The sequence below is a fragment of the Chenopodium quinoa genome, unplaced genomic scaffold, assembly GCF_001683475.1.
Source record: "Chenopodium quinoa cultivar QQ74 unplaced genomic scaffold, ASM168347v1, whole genome shotgun sequence".
Classification (NCBI taxonomy): domain Eukaryota; kingdom Viridiplantae; phylum Streptophyta; class Magnoliopsida; order Caryophyllales; family Amaranthaceae; genus Chenopodium; species Chenopodium quinoa.
This window is the reverse complement of record NW_018744128.1, coordinates 800058-819849: the sequence shown is the minus strand read 5'-3', so window position 1 is coordinate 819849 and position 19792 is coordinate 800058. Positions and strand designations below refer to the sequence as shown.

At 34.7% G+C, this 19792-nt stretch overlaps 2 protein-coding genes across 2 annotated transcripts; both read left to right on the top strand.

The window, feature by feature from the left end:
• The first annotated feature begins 7455 nt into the window (after positions 1 to 7455).
• LOC110692849 (protein JINGUBANG-like) lies at positions 7456 to 15638 on the top strand. The gene is made up of 5 exons (XM_021869930.1): positions 7456 to 7483; positions 7977 to 8028; positions 10131 to 11247; positions 14742 to 15129; positions 15298 to 15638. The coding sequence occupies exons 1-5, from the start codon at positions 7456 to 7458 to the stop codon at positions 15636 to 15638; spliced, it is 1926 nt and encodes a 641-aa protein (XP_021725622.1).
• Positions 15639 to 15673: 35 nt separating this feature from the next.
• Positions 15674 to 17788, top strand: LOC110692848. Its single transcript, XM_021869929.1, has 4 exons — positions 15674 to 15875; positions 16824 to 16916; positions 17025 to 17099; positions 17223 to 17788. Exons 1-4 carry the CDS (start codon positions 15674 to 15676, stop codon positions 17786 to 17788), a joined length of 936 nt encoding a protein of 311 aa, XP_021725621.1.
• The last annotated feature ends 2004 nt before the right edge of the window (positions 17789 to 19792 follow it).

Below are 19792 nucleotides of genomic sequence, written 5' to 3'. Positions count from 1 at the left end.
CTTCATCATGAATTTGCTTCGAATTCAAATTATCAATATTCAAGAGAGAACTAAATACACCTTTGGGATTGCTAGTAGATGCTTCACTACCAGCTTTTCTACGTGCTCCTGAACCATTCACAAATTCCAACAACAGATTAAATGTACAACTAGAAAGGGAAACTTCATGCATGCAATCAGCAGAATGTATAACTGCATTCTTGACTTCAGATTTATCACTACTATCAGCTTTTCCAGTCTGACTTTTGTAACTGAACATAATAGCTTGAAATTCATGAACACTTGCATTTGCCTCAGCCTTGGTGTCCCCAACAGAAGCATCCAAGCATGTCTTCTGAATGGAAAGCCAAATTCCACAATTAGACAAGTCTGCCAAGCCCAGGTTTTGAATATTGTTAGCATCAATGAGCATTGAAAGGCGTCTTCTGTCAGTTCCATTCCGGCAGTTATGAAGGATAATATCAAATGGGGAAAGTTCAAAACTGGCTTTATAAAACAGTAAACACTTTCAAAGCTCGAAGCTGCCTCCTTGTTATCTCCGATCTGCATTCGCTCATTTATAAGTCCTGTCTGCGGAGATTGATTTTCAGATATTAACAAAGGATTTTGGACTGCATGCAAACCAGAGCAACCAAGGGAGGATGTTGATGCTGCAGAAAATAAACTTTCAACAACCTGCCAAAATGTGGGATAATCTCTAAGATCCATAATCCAGAATATACAGAAAACAAATAACATAAATTCCACTTTAGTGTCCACGTGAATAGAATACAAAACACATATCAAGAAGCGAACAATACTAAATTACTATGTCTATAATAAGCACATCAAAGCCAAACCTGTGGTAAAAGAAGTTTAAAAAGATAAAGATAACTATAACACTATCATATCTAATTTGACCACTAAAGCTCTAACACATATCTATCACCAGGCAGTAAATAAAGGGCTTACCTGCAAAATCACAGAGAACTCATCCATATATAGAGAACCAGTCACTCCTGACATGGCACCACGTAAGGACAACGAAGATGCAATATTAGATTTCGCAAATGAGTACAGATGATCCCTGAAAAATATATGCATCATACATTAGAATATCAGGAAGAAAAAAAGTAGCACAAAAACATTATATGGAAAGGTGAGACAATCATAAGCAGAGAAGGGGAGGGGCAAAGATGAAGTTACCAAGGATATAGAAATTTAGTAAGCTAATTTACCTTCAATCTAAAAGCAACTATGCATCCAAAACTCAGATATAACAGCATTATGCTCTTAAACGTAATTAAGATCAAAATTGTTATTAATGGGTAAGAGAACATTTAAATTATAACTTTCCTTCTGACAAAAATAAAATTAGTTCATTAATCTGTTAGAATTAAATTGCAACAAGAGGACAAGGTGACCTTATAAAGAAGCATTTAACATAGTACTACTATTACTACTATAGTAATCCCTCCGTTCATTTTTGTTCTTCCCATGTGGAATCTTAGTACTATTCATAAGTTGAGAGAATCTTCTAAATTGTTTTCAATATATAAAACATAATATAGTCATTTTTGGTCTTATTTGATTTGTCTCAATGAGTAGTTTATTCATATTCAATTGTTATACTATTTACTAATAGTACTACAATTATTTATGGTCAAAGTAATGCATTAGCAAATAGGTACAGTCAAAATGGAAAGAACATTTAGGATCGGAGGGAGTAGTTGCTAATTAGCCAAGTTCTATCATAAATCCATATTGTACAGCTTTGGAAAGCCCCCAACCACCTTAGTCCATAAATATGCTACCAAAGTTACTTCATCCCACCACAAGTCATGGGGAACAGTAAAACCATTAAAGACGAGGCCATTCCTCTCAAACCAAATATTCCCTAGAATTGCCATCACAGCATTTCTCCAAAGCAACTTCTACTCCTTTGCCCCACCAAACCTTTCAAACCAAATCTGAAGCAGGTCTTCTATCTTCAAAGGACATACCCAAGCCTGCATAAATAGTCTTCTCCAAAGATGACGAGCAGAATCACAGAGAAGGACATGTACTCATCCTTAGTTCCTTAATCTTCACCAGGAGGTATGAGAAAACGAATACTTCACAGATTTCACATTGCTGACTCTTAACATGAAATAATCTGAAATTCCCATCCATCAAAAAAAAAAAAAATCTATTCCAAGAATCAACAAATAATCATCATTAACAAACTCCTCAATCAAAATTCTAAAATTGTTACCATTCAAAACCCACATCATGTGAATTTCATAAAGTCATTAGTAATGTACTTTTAAGCCCACAACACCAGACTACTGCTAATAATGGTCATATGACAGTAGAAAGATTAGCATAGCCAGTATAAAAGTCATTACTAATGTATTTTTAAGCCCACAACACCAGACTACAGCTAATAATGGTCATATGAGAGTAGAAAGATTAGCATAGCTAGTATAAAAGATCAGTCCCATGTGATAAATTGTTGATGAAATTAGCAGCATGAAAGAAGAAATACTAACTACAGCATCATGTAATCTGCTTATCTCATCAAACCTTTCAATGTTCCCTCACAGTTTCACTAAAAGAAACCCTTCAAACCTGTATTGCTATGCATTATCAGTAAGCTACTTTTATTTCTTAGGAGTTAGGATGTGTAAAAGTACAGTATTCGACAAGCAAAATCCAAGACATAGACTTCAAATTCTAGTTTAGACGAAAGGAGGGTAATCCTTTCTTCATCAAATAGTGACAGCATATGCTGCTTATATATAATAGTATCATCCAGGGAGTAGAAATTTACGCGGGTTAAGGCATGGAAAAGTTTTTGAATAGCAGAGATGAAAAACCCCAACCTCAATGATAATAATTTAATAGTATCATCCAGGGAGTAGAAATTTACGCGGATTAAGGCATGGAAAAATTGAAAGAATAGCAGAAATGAAAAACCCCAACCTCAGTGATGATAATTTAACAGTCAGTGGCTTCAATACTAGGACTTGCATCTGATGATTATCCATCAAATCCTCAAAGTATAAACTTAAACCACCGAGTCTTAATAACAAGAAGTGTGTAATCTGTCCTTTTGAAGCATACTTAATGTTGAATGATCCAGCAAACCCCTCTACCACATGTTCATCCAACTTGAAGAATTCTGATTCATAGTTATCTGGTCTTTGATGTTCTTCGCTTGGTACCCCAGACTTTACAGTTGGCCAAATAGAAAATTCAGTGTTGTGGACATCTATTGTTAGATTGACCCCCTTTTGAACATGTGTAGCATTTGGCTGTGAATCGCTACTTGAAATATCCTCATCTCTGATAGATAACTGGAAACGAGGACCAGCAATGACAGCTCTCACTTCTAGATGTTTGTCAGGAAGCAATTTCAGGATACCTGTATTCATTGCCTTCACACTGTATTTCAACCCACCAGAACATTGATTTTCTTGTGATTCCTCAAAAGTCCTCAAGGAATGCAATGGAATTTCAGCACTCTCAAAACCATCATCCTGATAGAGAGCATGCTGCAACTGCTTTCTGAGTGTATCAAATGATAATATTGATGCATATCCTAATGTGATATTTAGCTTCCCTGCCATCAAATTACATTTCAAGAACCCAGAATCTGGGCTTTTGCCTGGATACACCAAAAATGTGTGAATGGCGCAAACAGCCCATGGATTTTTGTCATAACCACCCTTGCATTCTTCAAATATTAACTGCATTCTTTTCCAAATCAGCTCCATCTCCCCCGATATTTGCTCTAGAATAGGAATATCTTCGTGGTCAGTCTTCCCATCTTCTGAATGGCAACATGTAAGAGCAGGTTCTCCCCTAACAATGGTTTCTGAACCATCGAGTCTCTCTTTCAATTGTCCTCTAAAAACACCACCGACATTTTTTGGCTTAGTTTTGTTTTCTGATTTATGGAAAACAGGTGTAGAAGTAACCTCAAGGAATCCTAGAGTGAAGGAAATATTTTTCTCAGAAATGCTCTCTTCATAAATAAAGAGAAATCTTTTTATCAACAGAACGAACGGAGATACCTCAGCATAAGAAGTTACTTTCCTCAAGTTTGAATTTTGATGAGCAGGAGGATAGCTAGACTCTGTAAGAGAAACCATAGCCGATATCTTCCCAAGGCTGAGATGGAAGCAACACCTTGGATCAGCAACTTCAGATGTCATACCAAGTTGACCAATTTTGGGTGATTTCTTATGCAGGCGAAAAACAGACACGATGATTCCAAGTATTTTTACTGTTGAGTCCCATATGAAAGCCAGTGGCAAGATGCAGAAGCTATTGTGACGACCACTCATAGATGCCACAACAGAATCTTCAGCGTGAGTTTTTTTCAAGGCTGCTCTAAAACGAGCAACTCGCCTTGCACTAGCTATGGCCTCAGCTGGAAGTTCCTTCTCAATTATTTGTGATATTATTTTCCATTGTTGCTCAGCTAGCCGGGGAAAGTTACCTCCATTTGGCATCCGCACGCCATGTTCAGAGTATCCAACTAATAACAGAAAATAGTGATATTCCTTGACAAGGCGTAGCCAAAGTACTGCAATAAGGACCACACTATAAAACATATATTCGGAAGGTGGCAAAGAATGACGAAATTTCAACCTGACTATACCCCAAAGAAGTCTTCCACTTCTAACATGTTTACATTCTATGTTAAGTAAGTTGTTAAATGCACACATCATTTGAAGTTGGGTAGGAGAAAATGAAAGGTTCAACTCTGGAACAGAAAGAACAGAGTTTACAAGACAAAGATCTTTCATTCCAATGCCAAAATAAGGATTTACACAAGAGAGGATACAACTACTATGATCTTTCTTCTCAGCTCCTATTTCCAGTTTAGAGGCTTCTAGAATTATAGAAGTCTCCCTCAATGATAAAAAAAATAAACTAATAAACCCACCCAAAAGACACCCCAGATCCTTATGTGAAGATTGTGCATTAAGATCACTTGAATAGCAGAACCACGAAAATGTGTCATCTGAAACAGGATATTCAACCCGAATTCTTGCATCATGAAGATGTAAACAGCAATGCATCAATAACAGATTTGTTATGGAGTCCTTAAGCTTGCTTTTCGATAAGGCACACTTTCCTTTTAAGTCTATTTTATAATAATTACAACACATTCTTATTTGATAAAAATCCATAAATATTTTATTATTTGTTTATCCTATCAATCTCACTTACCCTACTTTTTTTTTATTATTTTTCTTTCTTATTAACAATTAAATATACTCAATACTCCTACCAATTATACATCAATCAATAACTTAATACTAAAACAAACACAGGAAGTGACAAGTGGTGTTGTTTTGTCCCTCCAAAACTCCTTCCTTTTTTAACCTTTTTTTTTTTCTTTTTGTGAATATTCCAAATCTTTTATATTACATTTATGACAAATATATTCCTTTTTATTTGGTGTTCATAATTCTTCCACGCACGTTTACCTAAAATATCATTCCAACTCCTTTTTAATTATCTGATAAAACATAGTGATATTAGATTTTGCCAAAAATGTAATACTCCGTGATAAAATTGATTCATATTATATTTTTTTTATTTGATGCATTTATATAATTGATATTAAAGAAATTAGTTTAAAGCGACACTTTTATTTGTTAGATATAATTATTTTAAAAAATAAATAAATAAACTTATTGTGCATGGCACGGGGCCTAAGCTAGTTAAATTATTAAATTCCACTTTGGCCCCCACCCAATTTTTACCCTAAAAAGGTTAAAACTATATGTCATGTCTACTATTGTGATTATCACGAAATGAGAGGAGTACGGATTACAAAAAGTGTGGGGTACCCTGTGCTAAGATGTAAAAATAGGTTAATTAAAAGATAGATGTTTATTACATTGATAGTTGTTTGGTTGATTTCTAAATGTGACTTATGAAACATTCCATAGAAAGGGAAATGATCAAGTTTTACGACCATCTTGTTAGCATCTACTTCCGTATCAAATATAAAAATTGTGGTAATCGAGGAGGAAGGAAGGAAATGATAGAGCTATAGATTCCAAACACGATAGATAAGGAAAAGATCGAGTTGTTATCACACATAAGAAAAAAAATTACATAATTAAAATGTCAAAATTCTAGTATATATATACTAGATTAATCTTTTCCCACAAATTGTGACATAATAAAAAAAAATGAGGCAACTTATGTGGAATAAACAAATGCAATGCATATAGAAAAATAAAAGAATAAGGCAAAAATTATTAAAACTATAATTGAGAAGAAAAAAAAAATTATTGTTGATTATAGTTGTGTTGAAAATATTTAAAAGTAGTATACATTATATTACACTAATGATGTATATTATTTCTCAATAAAACTATACAATCTAGTGACTATGTGACTAAAGACGTATTTATAAATGTTTTTTAACAAACATGAAAATATTAATCAAACAATAGAATAAAATCTACGGGAAATCTATTAGCTAGCACAACGTACATGTAAATATATAAATTACAAATAATATATCACATTTATATCCAATAAAATAATATCAATGGAAATAAATACTATTCGGATCATTAAAGGCAATTATAATCCACAATTAGGTAGCACTAGCCTATATTATTAATAGTACATTTTTATTTAATGAATTGATGTTGTATATGATATCGTCGCTCTTTGTTATTATATAAAAATGTGTTTGGTATCCAATAATTGTAGTTTGATCATTATTTGTTTATTAGCTTAAAATTTTATTTGTAAATGATGACTATTTATCGAAAAAATAAAGGATATGTGTCTATAATTCAGCAAACAATAATAATTTTTTTGTATTTACTAAGATATAAATGTAACAAAAAAAATTGATTGATGTTTCACATTTTCCTAAATATAGACCTATGATATAGTTGTTGAACACAACATTTATTTTATATTCATATCTAATACTTCATTAGTCTAAGAAACAACATATTAGAGGTATTTGGAAAAAAATTAAAGTGACGTTTTAAAATATTTCTTTAATATCAATTATATGAATCAATTTTATTTTTACTATTTTTGAAAAATTCAATAATACTTCGTCTAAAAGGTATCTAGGCGGTAATGATAGTATCTTGTACCTAAACCAGTGGCTAAATTTTTCTATAATTAAAAAAAAAAGTTGGAATAATATTTTTGGTAAATGTGTATGGAAAAATTAAGAACACAATATAAAAGGAAATAAATTTTATGTAAAGATAATATAAAATATTTGGAATAATTTTTATTATAGTTGTATTATACAAATATTATTCCAAAAATAAAAGATTTTTATTATAAAAAGATAAAATATTTTTTTGCTAAAAGGGGAGGGGAGTTTTGGAAGGAAAATACTGCACCAATAAGTGACACGTGTCATTCCTGGTGTCTGTTTTAGTATTATGTTAGTTATTGATATTTTTTCAAATTACTTGTCCTTTTTCATGGATGGTGGAATTTCCTTCATTTTTAAGAGGTACTAAATTTTAATCTCCACTTTTCTCTAAGTTTAGGCATACAACCTCACTTTTTAATGAAGCGAGTGATCTAATGTTGAGGGGTAGTTTGCAAAACCCAAAAGAATTCGAGCTGTATAACTAATTTGGAATTTTGGACCAACCTCAAGCAAATTCGCGTCAACTTTTTATTATTATTTTGTTTGGCCTTGCATAAATGTATCACCAAATTCATTCAAGTTAACATGTGATAACTTTTTTTTTTTTGACAAGAAGAAAAAGGATTTCATTAATAAAAGATAGTCAACGGTACTTACAAACAAATCCTAGGAAAATTAGAATTTCAACACAAGTACAAATCACCTAAGAACTAGATACATCGCAGTTCGATCAACGATCGCCTTAATGAAAAAACTTCATCCGAAACTATACAATCTGTGAGTTAGCACTAATTCGGTTTGAGATCCATTGATGAATAGTTGTTTGAGTGAAAATACTCATTTGGCCTTTTAGATACTTTCGGAGATTTTGAAACCCTAAATTTTCAATCTTCGGCAGACAAACCAAAAAAAAAAATAACCTTAGGGGCCGTTTGGTTCGCAGGTGGTAATCGGAATGGAATGAACAAAGGGAATGAAAGAAAAAGGAATGAAAATCCCTCAAATTTAGTGTGTTGTTTGTTTTAAAAATCAAAGGGAATCACATCACCACCACACCACCACCACCACCACTACACAAACCCCTCTTTCTTCACTATCCCACTTCTCCAGCCACCTCGCCCCTCGCCCCTCGCCGCACCTGCCCCACCCCTCGTCGCCCCTCGCCGCACCGGCCCCACCCCTCGCCGCACTTCCTCTCCTCCCAAACAGCTTTCCCCTCCCCCGAAAACCTTCCCCCACCCTCAAAAAAAACCTAGAACCCTTCCCCAACCACCTAGCCACCCTCGAAACCCTTCCCAACCACCCTCGAAGCCGCACTTCCTCTCCTCCCAAAAACCGATTTGCCTTCCGGCGAGGGGTGGGGGAGTTGAGGGGATGGTCGGCAAGGGGTGGGGGAGGTGCGGCGAAGGGTATGCGGTGGTGCGGTTTCCGGTGATGTGGGTAGGTTGGAGGGTGGTGGTATGGTGGTGTGGTGGTGGCCAAGGAATGAAATGGAAATACCTTGGGGGGTAGGAATGAAGTTAGAGGGGTTTAGGGGAATGAAGGGGGTAAAGGGGATTGGAAAAGTGACCTAACAAACAACAACAAAGGGAATGATTCCCGCCGATTCCCATTCCCTTTGTTGAATACCACCAACCAAACGGCCCCTAAATATAATAACCACCATCTCAAAGATGGGATCCAATTATTGAAAGTAATTAAAAAGTTTTTTGGAATCCATATTAGTAGTATTTAGCCATTTCTCTTAAAAGTTAAAATCATATCGACTCAAGTGGAACATCTAAAAATTCATTCAAGTAGCTTGAATTTGAATTGAGTTGGAATTATCATTACTCACTGATCCAAAATTCATGATTACCCACTACCTTCATAATTTATTTTTCATTCATTCATTTTTTAAAATATTTTTTAAAGATAACATGTAATAAGACATGTCTTAGTGGTCAACACTTCCAAATTGAAGTCGCAAGTTCAAATTTAAATTAGGAGAGCGTCATATAACACATAATTAAATTTATTTATTAGGAACACTTGTTAATTAGGAGAGCGTCATATGTATATATGTTTATTGGCATTACAAAATAAAATAATATCATTGATACACAAACATGTAAATATTAAAAGGTTCAAATAAAATTTATTTTTCTAACATTACATAACAATACAAACTATAATATACAATAAGTCAATAATGCACTTAGTTTTTATGTTGTAATTGCAAAGATAATTAATAAAAATAGCTTATTAGATGGGTAATTTAAGTTATTGTATGTTTTAATTTGTGTGGTTGATCGTATTTTAAGGCTATGTTAACGATAATGCGTCTTTTCTTGTATTTTAAAAATAGTGAGGGTGAGAAAAGTTATAGATTAATAGAATTAAATGTAATTTTGGTTACATACTAACCTCCTCTCTACACTAAGTGCCAATCAATTGTGATGTTTTCCGGAAAACTTTGCAATAATCACGTATGTTTTAATTGGTGCTAGTTAGCTTTTGTCATATTCTATCTCTTACAAAGTTACAATACTTATTAACAAAACCTTAATCCTCCTGGTTTGTTTTTTTTTTCACTTCTCTTATAATTGTTCATCTATAATATAATATACACCACAAGGCATATAACACGGTGTCAACAACAACAACAACAACAACAACAACAACAACAACAAACAAAAAAAAAAAAATCTTATACACAAGCATCTTTTCATATTTTATTACTATTTATGATTATTTTCGTATACTTTGACATAATTTCCATAAAACTTTTCTATTCTTCTATCATATGATAATCCATATAAATTAAACCATCCCTTTATATTAAGTTTTTATTTAATTAGCTAAATTTCAATTACTTTTGAAATTTGCTTACAATGTTTGGAAGGGCGGAAAGTTTACAACCACAACCACAACTTTATAGTGATAATAGTTTCGAGCATCATCAATATGAACATCGTTCGAGCACTATAGATTCTACAAACTCTTCACCATCAGAGAACACCGGTTGCGCCTCACCATATTCTAAATCCCCATGGTCAGCCCATATGGCATTGCCAACCTCCATGCTCGAAGGTAGTTTATCAAATAATGGAGGTTATTATAATTGTCTAATGGGCTCATTGATACGAGAAGAAGGACACATTTATTCTCTAGCAACATCGGGGGACTTATTATATACCGGGACCGACAGTAAGAATATACGTGTTTGGAGAAATCAAAGAGAATACTCTGGGTTTAAATCAAACAGCGGTCTTGTCAAGTCGATTGTAATATCAGAAGATAAAATTTTTACCGGGCACCAAGATGGAAAAATTCGGGTTTGGAAAATGTGTGCTAAAAATCCAAGTGTCCACAAGAGGGTCGGAACTTTACCTACATTTAAGTCATTCATGAAGAAGTCTATTAGACCAAAGAATTATATAGAGATAGGGAGACATCGCAATGCATTGTGGATACGACATTATGATGCTATCTCATCGCTTAGCTTGAGTGAAGATCGTAACTACTTATACTCGGCTTCATGGGATAAGACTGTAAAAGTATGGCGTACATCAAACTTTAAGTGTTTAGAATCAATACCTGCCCATGATGATGCTGTTAATGCTGTTGTTGCTGGGTTTGATGGCCTCGTCTTTACGGGGTCTGCTGATGGCACAATTAAAGTATGGCGTCGTGAGGTCCAAGGAAAAGGAACTAAACATTTCTTTTCACAATCTCTATTAAAGCAAGAATGTGCCGTGACAGCATTAGCAATTGACCCAACGACCACAATCTTATATTGCGGTTCATCAAATGGACAAGTTAACTTTTGGGAAAAACAAAACTTTGCTTATCCATGTGGTACCCTAAATGGGCATAAGCTTGCGGTGTTGTGCTTAGCTACTGCAGGATGCCTGGTATTTAGTGGGTCTGCAGATATGAATATTTGTGTATGGAAAAGAGTTACTAATGAGGATACAAATATTGATGATCATATTTGCTTATCGATATTGACGGGGCATAATGGTCCTGTCAAGTGCTTAGCAGTCGTGCCAAGTGGGGAAACGTCTTCATTTGATTCAAGGTGGGTTTTGTATAGCGGAAGTTTGGATAAGTCGATTAAGATTTGGAGAATATTAGAAGAGGTCCCTGATTCAATTGTCGCCTTTACTAGAAATAATACCCGACAACATGGTAGCCTATCGTTTGCTTTTCGATGACGGTGATAACTATATGAGTCTTTTTGAACATGTCTGCTCTAAAACGTGTGTATATACTTTTAACTTATTTGATGCGCTTTTTCTCTCCTTTTGTAATAGTCTATGTACTAGATTAGCATTTGGTGTACGATAAGCTGACTTAGTATCATAATGACAAAATTTTGCGAGAATTTAGTTTTCCTTAAATACTTGAAACTTACAAGAATAATATTCATTTTGAATCTGTTGGTGCCATTGCGATATTCAATATTATTTGTCTAGTTTTATCTTTTTTTTTTTGACAACAGCTTAATAGACGAAAATAAAATTACACACTTAGGAGTAAGGTCGGTAAACTACCTAACGAAGCCTTACTAGCTCCAATGGTACCAACATTACAAATACAACTTCCTTACAAGAACTAGCCGATCTGAAAAACCAAGTAGAAGACTTCGAGCTTGCTTAAGGAGATACCAAATTTTACCATTGTTGGCTTTGTATCACTCATTCCATTGAACCTGAAAAATGGACAGAACAGCGGAGAACGCACAACTTTTGGCTGACAACAACACGAGCCCCAAAGAACACAAATAGTCTCAAATAGTAGGTAAAAAGGGTAGGAAAATGAGATGACCACGGCTTGACAACACAAACTGAGTCACTTTTACAAGTAAAAGGGACTCGATACCCTTAAATGTGGATACCTTTGATCTCTTCTCTAAGGAAGAGATCATTACCATACTAAAAACCCCTCACAAGAAACTTATGGGAGCCCCCATGTTGGAGAACAGGGTTGAGATAAAGGTTTTTCAAAGCAATGGATTGCTAAGCTGAAATGAAGGATATACCAAGGGATAACCTTCCAAAACTCTTTTGATTAAGGAAATCAAAAGAGATAACAACACACAAACAACAAGCCAAGACCAATCTGACAAACCAAAACAATCCACAAGAAACCACAAACCCCAAATTTACCCGAACCCGTGTACCAAAACACTGAAAGAAGAGGCTAACACACCCCCTAGCTCCCCTAAACCCTTGTAAAACCACAAGAGTACACACGACCAAACCCAATTTGAACAAAGAAGGTTGCATCGAAGAACATCGCACTTTTGGCAATTAAAATTAATAGCAAGAAAGCCGCAGTACATACTAAACCACAAACTTAACTCCCACAAACTGAAAAAAAGACTAATACACACCAAGAAGCTAAATCTGGTAACAGGCAGAATAAGATTAAAAAGGCTACAAAACCAAAGAAGAAACCTTAACCAAATCTTTGCCTTTATCGTCTAATTTCGTTCAATTCGAAATTACATACGGCGGCGATGAAGTTAGCTCCGATTTTAAGCCAAAACCCTTGTCAACCAAATTCGACACCCCGTAAGCAACATTCCTAATCCAAACAAGAAACAATAACCCTAACCTTTACCTTTACTGGTGACATTATCAACGACGATGATTGGGAAAGCTTTGAAAAGGACCCAAGGTTATTGTCAAATCCCACGACCCTCTGGCGTTGCCGATAACCAGCGATGACGAAGGCAAACTGAAATTCGCTTACTGCCGCATGCTTCTTTAAGAACTGGTAAAGGTCTTCAGAGAAGACTAGAGAAATTTTCCCCTAAAAAGAAACCCTAACCCTAACTTAACTCCGGGAGAATGAAGCGTATGGGTTAGCCTTGGGAAAATGTGTCTCCGAACCAGACCAAAAACGATCAAAGGGTGCTCGCCGACGACCGTAGATGAGCAGCGTTGCTCTGGCCGCCGCCGGCAATTAAAACAGGGGAAAGGTTTTTCCTTTGTCGAAAAGAGAAGGGAGAACGTTTGTTTTTTAAGAGAGAGAAAGTTTTTATTATTTTGGAGTCTTAACCAGTCTAGTTTTATCAAAGTAGCTAGTTTACCACACACATAACTGCAAAACGAAAATTCACAATTGTTAGCTTTGGTATATGCAAAAAATTCTTCATTATCATACCTTCATTTTATCTAATTATTAAAGACTATTTCCACACAAAATATCTATTCATGACTTCAATACTACCTTTCAATTGGCTGTTAGAGAATTGTCAATGGTGAGCATTTTATTTGCTCATGGGCATATTTGATGGGCAAATAAAATGCTCACCACCTACAATGGTGAGAAAATACAATAAACCCAAAAAAAGCCTATGGGCAAAATGGAAAACGCCCAAAGTATGGGCATTTTCTTTGATGAACAGTAAAGCAAGTAGGCCCCACACCAGTCAGACGCACTTAAAAAAATTTGGCTGGCCCCTTATCAAAACGAAGCGTTTTGATGAAGCAGCCTCAAAGGCGCGCCACAAAACGCGTCGTTTTGACGCTTCCAAAATAAAAAAAAATAAATTAGTTTTCTGATTGAGGCGCGTCAGTCCGTTGCCCAATAAGAGCGTGCCACGTGTCTTGCGCATCAGATTAACCAATGATAAAATACTAGCCGTTTACAACGGTAATATTATTTCTAACTGATTTTCCGAAAAATATATTTGTTAAAAAAAAAATTACCAACGGTCATAAAATTAAATTCTCTATAAATAGACATGAATTTTGATATATTTTGATATAATTTCGTAAACACTTTAAATCCTCCACATTTTTATTTTCTTAAGTATTTTAAATTTGTAGAAGAATATTTTTGTTGCAATTCACCCATATTCAGGTAATTTTTTATTTTTTTTAATATATAAATTCAGTTATGTAATAAAATTAGTATATATGTGATTTTTTGGAAAAAAAAACAAATTTTTTTTAATGTAATTGCATTATGTAATTGAAGAAAGTTGTTGATATGTTCTCCATAAATTACTAAATTTGTAGTTAATAAAGTGTTTCAATTATTGGTTAATTTTTTTTCTAATAATATATAAATTTAGTTATGTATTATAATTATTATATGTGTGATTTTTGGAGAAAAAAAAATATTGTAGGCCATGTAATGTAATTGCGTTATGTAATTAAACAAAGTTGTTGATATTTTCTCCATACATTACTAAATTTGTAGTTAATAAAGTGTTGCAATTATTGGGGTTTTTTTTTCTAATATATAAATCTAGTTATGTATTATAATTAGTATATGTGTGATTTTTTGAAAAAAAAAATATATAGTAGGCCATGTAATGTAATTGCATTATGTAATTAAACAAATTTGTTGATATTTTCTCCATACATTACTAAAGTTGTAGTTAATAAAGTGTTGCAATTATTGGTTAATTTATTTTTCTTATATATAAATTTAGTTATGTATTATAATTAGTATATGTGTGATTTTTTGAAATAAAAATAACATTGATGGCCATGTAATGTAATTGCATTATGTAATTGAAGAAAGTTGTTGATATTTTTTTTGGATTTGTTGTCATTTTAATTTGTTTTTTAAATTAATGTTTGTAAAAATATTTATCTTTTGTTTTTTGATGCAGAATCTTTTAATGGATCCAAACGACCCAAATTTCCGACAACAATTTTCGGGTTTTAGTGATGATTTCCTAACTAATCCCGAGTTTCAATTGTTCTTGCAAAGAATGAGCAATACGTCTTTGCAACCACCTCCACAGTATCAGACACCCACTCAGTTTCCCCTACAAAACCATGCTAATGAAGATCGTACACCTGAAACTGAACATGATAGCAACACACAATTCGATGAGAGCGAAGAGGAAAGCGTACCAGAGACGCCGCAGTATCCTCCACCAGTTCCCAGACTGAAATCCAACGAGGTTGCTGCACGAGCGACTCGAATTTGGTCTATTGCGGAAGATGAAACTCTGATTGGGTTGTACTTGGAGATCAGCGAGAATGCTATTAAAGGTACGAGCCAGAAAGCAACGTCCCTTTGGCACGATGTACACGCAGCATATCAAATGGCTCATGCGGAGAAGCCGCATATACTTCCGCCAAGACCTATGAAGAGTCTGACGTCGCACTAGAGAAGGTTGGCAGCAGACACACTACAATGGATATCTTGCTATGATGAAGCGGGTAGACTTCCGGAGGGAGGGAGTGGTTACAACGAAGTTGACCGTATAAAAAGTGCGTCGAAGCTTTTTCATCTCGCCCAAGGTCGCAACTTCGTTTTTCCTCACGCGGTTGAAATGCTTAATAAAGATCCAAAGTGGAGGCCAAAGCTGAGATGGTCCTTGTCAAAGAAGGAAAGAAAAGCTGCTTGTGATGTTGAGGAGCAAGGTAGTGCTGGAAGTGGGAAGAGGTCCAGAGATGATGGAGGGGATGAAACCCCTACGGATGGTTTTTCATCTGGAGGAATACAACGACCCGAAGGTGTGAAGAAAGCAAAGGCCAACCGTAAGGGAAAGAAGTAGCTTCAGAAAGTGGTTCGTCTGAGCTTAGCGAACGAATGAAGGAATTTGCTACAACTCGCGAAAGGGAGGCCATTCTGAAGGAAGAGAGGATCAAAATTGAAAAGGATAAGGAACAGAGGAAACGGGAGGAACTTGACATTCATAAGATGAGAACCATGTTTGATATGCTGCAAACTCTGAAGAATTCGCCTACGCCACTCACTCCTGAAGAAGAGTCGTACAAGATTTTTTTACTGGGTAAATTACAGGGCTTTTAAGCATGTTTGGTTGTAGTAGGTGTACGCTTGTATTAGTTAAGTTTTTAATTATGCGCAATGTAGTATTTTATGTTTAACTTGTATTAGTGGTGTGTTTAATTTCAATGTCATATGTAAACTTGTATTCAGATTTTGCAATATTGAATGACAAGTTGTATAACAATTTGATTTCAGTTGTCATTGTTACCGACATAATTGCATTCAATTGTTGTCATTGGGTAGTCACTTATTTTCTGATTTCACTTTAACTTTGGGTCATTCATACCAGCATAATTGCAATAACTCTTTGTCATTGAGTAGTCACATTTTTGTCATTGTGTAGTCACATTTTTCTGAATTAACTTTGTCAGTATGCTTTTAACTTTGTCAAGATTTGTCATTGTCAACTAGCATAGTATACCTATTCCGTGGCTGAAAATTTGATTGCTTTAGTTGGTGTGGTCATTCATATTTGTAACCACATATTCATTTGATATATTTTCTATATATAGTAGGCTTGGAACATATCCACAACCACACCAATTCAGAAAATTACAATATTAATACATGATGTATTCCAGACCATCATCAAGTTCAAGTTCAAGTTCATCTTCTTCCAATACTGAAGAATATGATCAACTCGTTGATGAACTCTTCACATACCAACCCCCATCTTTCCTCATGCCCCAAACACAATCCCAACATTCTTAAAAAACACGTAGAGGGGGTACGAATAGAAGAGATAGGGAAATGAGACATGCCAGGCTGTTTAATGATTATTTTTCCGATAATCCTATGTACAACACCACCCAATTTAGAAGAAGATTTCGTATGCAACGACCTTTGTTTTTACGTATAATGAACAAGGTCGTTGAAGGTGATGTTTACTTCCAGCAGCGTAGGGATGCAGCTGGAAGGTTAGGCTGATCACCTCTGCAAAAATGTACAGCCGCGATAAGAATGTTAGCCTACGGCATGGCTGCAGACGCCGTTGATGAATACGTTCGAATCAGTCAGTCAACCGCTCGAGTTGCCCTACAACGTTTTTGTGTCGGGGTCATTGATCAGTTCGGAATCGAGTACATGTGAAACCCTACAACTGATGAATTGGCCCGGATACTACATCAAAATGAACTGCGTGGTTTTCCAGGCATGATAGGCAGCATTGATTGCATGCATTGGGAATGGAAGAACTGTCCAACGGCTTGGAAAGCGCAGTACGCCGGTAGGAACAAGAAAGCAACGCTAATACTGGAAGCCGTTGCGGATCAGGATTTATGGACATGACATTCCTTCTTTGGTATTCCCGGATCTTGTAATGATCTTAATGTGTTGTACCGTTCACCAGTGTTCGATGAGGTTCTGCATGGTCGAGCTCCTCCGGTTAATTTTACAGTTAACGGCCATGAATACAACATGGCTTATTACTTAGCCGACGACATTTATCCGAAGTGGGCAACTTTTGTTCAGGGTATCACATTCCCTCAACTGGCCAAAGATAAAATGTTCGCTGACCACCAGGCTGCTGCTCGAAAGGACGTTGAAAGAGCTTTCGGTGTTTTGCAAGCTCGATTTGCAATAATACGAAAACCGTCACTGGCGTACGATGAGGACATACTGCGGGACATAATGAAAGCATGTATCATTATGCACAACATGATTGTTGAAGATGAGCGCCACAACTACACTCGAGCCGAAATTCTAAGAGTCTTCTACGAAGAAGATGAACAAGAATTAACACCAGCATCAACGTCTACAACGCCACCGTTTGAATTCAATGTAGGCCGACCTACCGACTTTGACTTTAACGCATTTCTACAGCAAAAAGCTTCCCTCCGTGATAGAGAAATTCATCTATCTCTGAAACGTGATTTAGTCGAACATATATGGTTACAATACAGGCCACGTAATTAGGGGAAAATTAGCACGACTTTAGGCCAAGTACTATGGCCTACCTACTTTTCCGTACGCAGTCGAGTTATTTTTTAATTGTTGTGTTTATTTTATTTCCTAAGTTTAATTACGCATGACGTTGCAAATGTAATTGGTTTCTAGTATTGTACCGCTTTTAAAATAAATAAAAACATTTGAGAAATTTTGAGATTTTTTTTACAATTATTTCATATAACGTACTTAATTTTACGACAAATTTTAACGATAAAAAAGACAAAAATAAAAAATATAAGTTACACAAATTTAAACTAGTTTTTATTTATTTGGAGTAATATTGTTAAAATATAAATGAAATTAATAAATAAAGAAGTGTTGTGTAGGAGAGAGAAAGTAATGGTGGGGTATTGAAAAAGTAAGAGAGAGAGAGTGGTGGGTGGGTATTTTTTTTGCTCACCATTGGGAGAGAAATTGTGAAAAAAATTTGCCCATGGGCAAAACTGATTTGTTGAGAGAGAAAGTGGGTGGGCATTTTTTTTGCTCACCATTGTGAGTGGTCTTATATTTTCCTCATGCATGATATAAACCTACAGTAATGGATACCGATCCTTGTGCACCAAGATGTTTGAAGATGCTAGGGTGCCGCGCGCCATAGCTAGCAGTGTTCGGGAAGATATTTCGGTTTGGCATTACATCACAACTTTAGTTAGACCATCTTCACTGGTGAGACTCAACTTTGAGTATTGAAATACAAAATGAGTTGTTTTTCTACCTCCAATGGTGATATACAACCCACTTCTCAATTTAGCAACTTATTTGTTTCCCAATGGTGAGACTCTCTAAAGTATACTAATGTCACTTTCAATTCATGGCACATCAAATCCATATTATAAGTTTTTTTTTTTTTTTTTTTTTTAAAAAAAATAAAAATAAAATTAAAGCTTAAATAAATTACAAAATATATTATAATATTGATAAGAGGCCCACACTTTTTTTGTCAAATGAGACTCAAAGTTGGGTATCTAAACTTAGCAACTTTCTTTTGGAGTTGCTAAGTTTAGATACCAACTTATTGGTATTCTTTGCAAAAAATACTCTCTCTCTCTCCACACTTAATGAAGGAAAATATGTAAACAAATATTTTTAGGGGTATAAATATCCGCACACTATTCTTAAGAGTTTAAAAAGAAACTAATTAATATAAATAGGACAATTAAGTAAATAAACATTTTAGAGGGTATAATTGTCCAAGCACTATTCATAAGAGTTATCTTATACTATTTAAAAGATAGGGATAAATGTACGCGCACTATTCTTAAGAATTTTAAAATGAACTAATTAATATAAATAGGGTAATTAAATAAATAAACATTTTAGAGGGTATAATTGTCCGAGCACTATTCATAAGAGTTATCTCATACTTTTTAAAAGGTAGGGATTAAATATTTTGGCAAGAAGATAAGCTACATTGTGGATATGTGATATTTTGTAGGATATATTAAAAGAATACTCGTATGACATAGATTGAGGTTTCTTGTCATTACCTATATAAAATCATCTAGTGTATTAATTATGAATTATCTTGGGTGCATTTAATGTTATAGACACAATATTTAGTGACACCTCGTAAAAAGTTGATTTGCGGTAAAAAATGACAATTGTTAATAAATTTGCCTTTTTATTTTGATAGTATTATTTCGGTTAATAAAAACAATCATACAACCTCTCTAGCTATACAATGAAATTTGTCCGGGTTTGTTGGTTGTGTCTTTATCACCTCTGTTAGTTTTTTTTTTCCCTTTTGTTATGCCAAATTATTTTAAAAGAACTAAAACTATATAAAAAGTATGAAAACATGTCATAAGCTAGTTCACACTAGTCGTGATCTAGGATAATTGGTCTAGTCTCTAATTCTTGAACATTGTTATGAGACAAGTCAATAATGGAAGCCCACTCCACTTCACTTGATAAGTCCTTGCATAGGCTATATATATGCATGCAAGTTGCAACTGACGTAAAATTTTAATT

What these genes read in the sequence shown, in the direction of transcription:
- LOC110692849 (XM_021869930.1), top strand. Translation starts at nt 7,456, where the DNA reads ATGGTGGAATTTCCTTCATTTTTAAGAG. An exon ending in ATTTCCTTCATTTTTAAGAG is followed by an intron (nt 7,484 to 7,976) that starts GTACTAAATTTT and finishes TTGGCCTTTTAG; the next exon opens with ATACTTTCGGAGATTTTGAA. An exon ending in TTTGGAGAATATTAGAAGAG is followed by an intron (nt 11,248 to 14,741) that starts GTCCCTGATTCA and finishes TTTTTGATGCAG; the next exon opens with AATCTTTTAATGGATCCAAA.
- LOC110692848 (XM_021869929.1), top strand. Translation starts at nt 15,674, where the DNA reads ATGAAGGAATTTGCTACAACTCGCGAAAGGGAGGCCATTCTGAAGGAA. An exon ending in CGCTCGAGTTGCCCTACAAC is followed by an intron (nt 16,917 to 17,024) that starts GTTTTTGTGTCG and finishes GTGGTTTTCCAG; the next exon opens with GCATGATAGGCAGCATTGAT. An exon ending in TTGGAAAGCGCAGTACGCCG is followed by an intron (nt 17,100 to 17,222) that starts GTAGGAACAAGA and finishes ACCGTTCACCAG; the next exon opens with TGTTCGATGAGGTTCTGCAT.